The sequence below is a fragment of the Cupressus sempervirens genome, chromosome 5 (genome assembly GCF_028749045.1).
Source record: "Cupressus sempervirens isolate cs-2001-9-10 chromosome 5, ASM2874904v1, whole genome shotgun sequence".
Lineage (NCBI taxonomy): Eukaryota > Viridiplantae > Streptophyta > Pinopsida > Cupressales > Cupressaceae > Cupressus > Cupressus sempervirens.
In genome coordinates this window covers 382,418,392-382,422,489 of record NC_143122.1, presented here as the reverse complement: position 1 = coordinate 382,422,489, position 4,098 = coordinate 382,418,392, and the positions used below count along the sequence as shown (strand labels likewise).

The window sequence follows — 4,098 nt, the reverse complement described above, 5'->3', positions numbered from 1 at the left end:
GTAGTATTGCATTGATATTTCCTCTAAACAGTTGGTCATTGTTGAGTCTTCTCCTTCACTATAGTATACTTATTTGCACAATTTGAATTTTTCTAGCACAAAATTTAATGGAGAAAACACAACCTCTTTGATTGTTGGCTTTAAGACAATAAAATTTGAAGATTGAAAAGATAGGATGCGGTGATACACGTGAAACTATTCGTAGGATAGAACCACACTTCCATTAAATGCAGGAGATAGAAAATCTTAAGAGCTCAATTCATTCCTCTTCTATTACCAAGATAATGACATTTTAAATCAAAAATATTATACTATATCCTCTTTGTGCTTAAAATGTGATAGTTTTAATGTGAGATCAATCCTAAGGGTTCTATTTAAGAGATATACCACACTTATTAAGTTCAAGAAAAGGAATATTTTGAAGGATTTAAATAATTTCTATTTTATTGATGAGATACAATTTAAGATTAAATATATTATATTATAATAACTATGCTTAAATCATGACAACAATTTTTATGTATTAAGATAATATATTTAAAATAAACTAAAAAGCCATTCTGCTTAAAATATGAGACCAATTTAAGTATTAAGATAATATATTTAAAACAAACGAAAAACTATATTTGAACAAATTAAATAGATTTTTCTCCTCTACAATCTCTTTCCTAATACTATAGCTAGATGTTTGTTGGACTTAGATAATACCAGCTTACAAGAACAAATATATTGTAATTAAATATCTCCTTTCACGTTGGATAGAGAGCTTTGCAAAGTATGGTTAAACATGTGATGGAGAACTTGTACTCTTAAAAGAGAGGTCACCAAGTTCAAATCCCATGAGAAGTAGAATATGCAAGCCTCATTTGTAATGCAATTAGGTGCCTCCCACACAATATCTTTGATAGTCTCGTATTACTATAAGGACCATATATAACCGATATTCAAAACACCTAATATCATACACTATAACGTAATCTATCTTGATAAGTAGGAGATATTTTCTACAATAGGTCTATTGTGATTTTTCTATATAATTCAAATTTGCAATTTTTTTAGTCAAACTCATTGACCCATGTTTTAGAAGCATGGCGAACAAAAATCCATCGAAACGAGAGTGAATGGAATACTTAGCACTCATTAAATCTACGTGATGCTAAAAAAGATGAAGCAGCAGAATTTTCACTCATCCCAATACTAAACTTTTCGAAAGATTACACATCACCATATTAAATCTATCTTCCTGAGAGGTAGGTAATGTATCTATGTGATTATCTTTCTTTCCATACAGCGTCCATCATCGTAACAGGCAAATTTAAAAACGGAGATGGCAGTTACTCGGCATCATCCCCGGCTTTCAAACGCCCGGACATCTGATCCTTAAAATAACATATCCAAGATTAAATTTATACATTTATGATGATTTGTCAGAATCCCTAGACGACCATAGGTATTGATTCTCTGCAGGCTACGAACCAAATGTTCTCTGATTTAATACATGATAAGTTCATTAAACAAAACATTCCCGGCAAATTCAAAGAAAGCCCAAATCCTCCTTCAAGAAATTAAAGAACAAATAGAGGACTGTCCACCCAAATCCAACAACAATGATATATTTTATTAGATATTCACAGTTACAGAGTACTGGAGTACCAACCTTCGGCAGGCATTCAAAAACTAACTAAAAACATATGATATCTGAATTCTTTGGCTGTTGCGCCGAATTCATCTCAAACTTCTCACATATGATATCTGAATTCTTTGGCTGTTGCGCCGAATTCATCTCAAACTTCTCACATATGATATCTGAATTCTTTGGCTGTTGCGCCGAATTCATCTCAAACTTCTCACACACGAAGACAAGAAAACAGAGAGTGGAAAAAAGAAAAGAAAAAAGAACCAACAAGAACAACGGATATAAACAACACATATGAGCAAACGATCAATTCATCTCCACCCAAATCATGTTTTCCCATCAATTGGTCTTAGAATGGTGAGCGGCGGCGGCAGGAGCGAGCGGTGGACGAGCGGCGGAATGGGTACCGAGAAAATCCTCATTGGGTCCATTTGTACTGTGATTTGAAGATGGTGGGGATTGAGGACGCCGGTAAATGGTGCTAAAATCAGGTGTAAACCTTCCAGAGTCGCCGGGAAGTCTGATATATGCAGAGTCCCATGAAAATCTGCCGGAATCTCCCGGAGAAGAAGCCGCCAGAGCACCGTAGATCCTCTGTCCGGCGTTGCTCCGGTACTGAACAATTGCCCTGTAAACATACGGTATTAGCCCTTCCATTCTCTTGAGAATAACAACTACTAGTGAATTTCTCTTGGGTTTTTCTTGAGAAGAAGAACTACTGAGGAATTTCTCTTGGGTTTTTCCTTGAGATTCCCAAATCTTAAATGATGGTGCTCTTGGGTGGGGTAATAATGGAAAGATTGAATCTTTATTCCGTGAGATTGAGTGTAAAGATTTCGGGGGTGAGGGGTGGGTTTTAAGGGTAATGGTGGTGGCAGGTGTGGATAAAGATGAATGGTGAGGAGGAAAAAACAGCCGGCCTGGCTTGCCCAGCTGGTTTTCTTTGCAGTGACTTGTAAGTAGACCGCTCCCCTTGCTGATATCATCTGTTAGGAGATCCAAACATCACGTATCTGACTGGGTTATTTTAATGGCGGTTTGATGTAAGCAAACATGCGTTTTATATTAGTGGATTAGGTATGTGGGTCCTTGTGAGAAGTGGGGAAGCATCCGTGAGAGTAACTTTAAATCATTGTCAACGCTCCATCATGGGTGATATGTGGATGATTCATTTGAAGCATCCTACAAGGGAGGAAATGACCCTCTTGGGATCTAGATATGTTGTTGAATGAGTTAAAATTGAATGATAATAAGGAGACAAGAGAATTTGGGATGTAAATAAGGTTGAATATTGAATTGTTTGACTATTGAATGGGATGATGGTTGAGTATAGTAAGTTTGTGTAGTTTTTAAATTGGAGAAGGTTTGAATGCTCAATGCAATTGTTTTCATTTTAGGTAGGGTTTAGGACCGAGGATATAGATTAATTATAGGGAGGAAATGATCTTCTTGGGAATTAGAAATGCGGTTGAATGAGTTAAATTTGAATGATAATACTTAGGAGACAAGAGAATCTGAGATGTAAATAAGGTTGAATATTGAATTGTTTGACTATTGAATGGGATTATGATTGAGTATAGTAAGTTTGTGTGGTTTTTAATTGGGAAATGTTTCAATATTCAATACAATTGTTTTGATTTGGGATAGGGTTTAGGATCGAGGATATAGATTAATTATAGTTTGAATTGGTGTGTGTGCTTGTTTTAAGGGGATTAATTTTGTCTCTAGATCACCTCAAAATCGGTTGCTAGGCAAGTAACAAAGACACCCCCTTTGTTAACAAATAAATAAATTATAGTTTCAATTGGAGAAGGATTAAGATAAAGTTGTTTATTAAGAAGGGGTATAAAGGTGACATGCTAGCAATAAGAGATCATATGTTTTTTATTGGTGTGTTCCATTTGAAGTAGTATATGTAAATAATATAAACTTTCATTTTCAATTTACAATGAATTGATAATTTGTACAATAATGCATTAAAAGCATCTTATTAGGGTTAAAGTGATTTTATTTAGGTCTAATAATGTTGTTGAATAAGTTAAATTTGTATCATGTCAATAAGTCAATCATATCTTTTTGGATATAAATTTGGTAGTGAATCTTTTGACCATTAGATTGGATGACAATTCAATAGAGTTTAATTTAGTTTTAAATTTGTGAAGATTTAAATACACAATGCGACTTCTCTTGTTTGAGGTTGGGTTTAGACAATTGGTGTGTTAATTATAGTTTTAACTAGGAATTAAGGGTTGAAACAATAAATGCTTCTATTTGTTTATTGGAAAATGATAAATAATTGATGCATTACTATGACACATATTCTTTATTTTTGGATTCGAGTTGATAATTGCATATGCAAATAATATTTTTTTCATTTTCAATATATGAAATGCACTGACAATGCATCCATGGTATAGATTTTAAATTCATGTTGACACCATCTGATAATAGTCTTTGGACAA

At 34.0% G+C, this 4,098-nt stretch overlaps 1 protein-coding gene across 1 annotated transcript; it reads right to left on the bottom strand.

Annotated features, from left to right (window-relative positions):
* Positions 1-1,597: 1,597 nt before the first annotated feature.
* On the bottom strand, positions 1,598-2,674 carry LOC149556370 (uncharacterized). The gene has a single exon (XM_089830659.1). The coding sequence runs from the start codon at positions 2,291-2,293 to the stop codon at positions 1,976-1,978; it is 318 nt and encodes a 105-aa protein (XP_089686785.1). The 5' UTR covers positions 2,294-2,674; the 3' UTR covers positions 1,598-1,975.
* Between the last annotated feature and the right edge of the window lie 1,424 nt (positions 2,675-4,098).

Bases quoted from the DNA above. Each gene is read 5' to 3' on its own strand.
- LOC149556370 (XM_089830659.1), bottom strand. From the start codon at position 2,293: ATGGAAGGGCTAATACCGTATGTTTACAGGGCAATTGTTCAGTACCGG.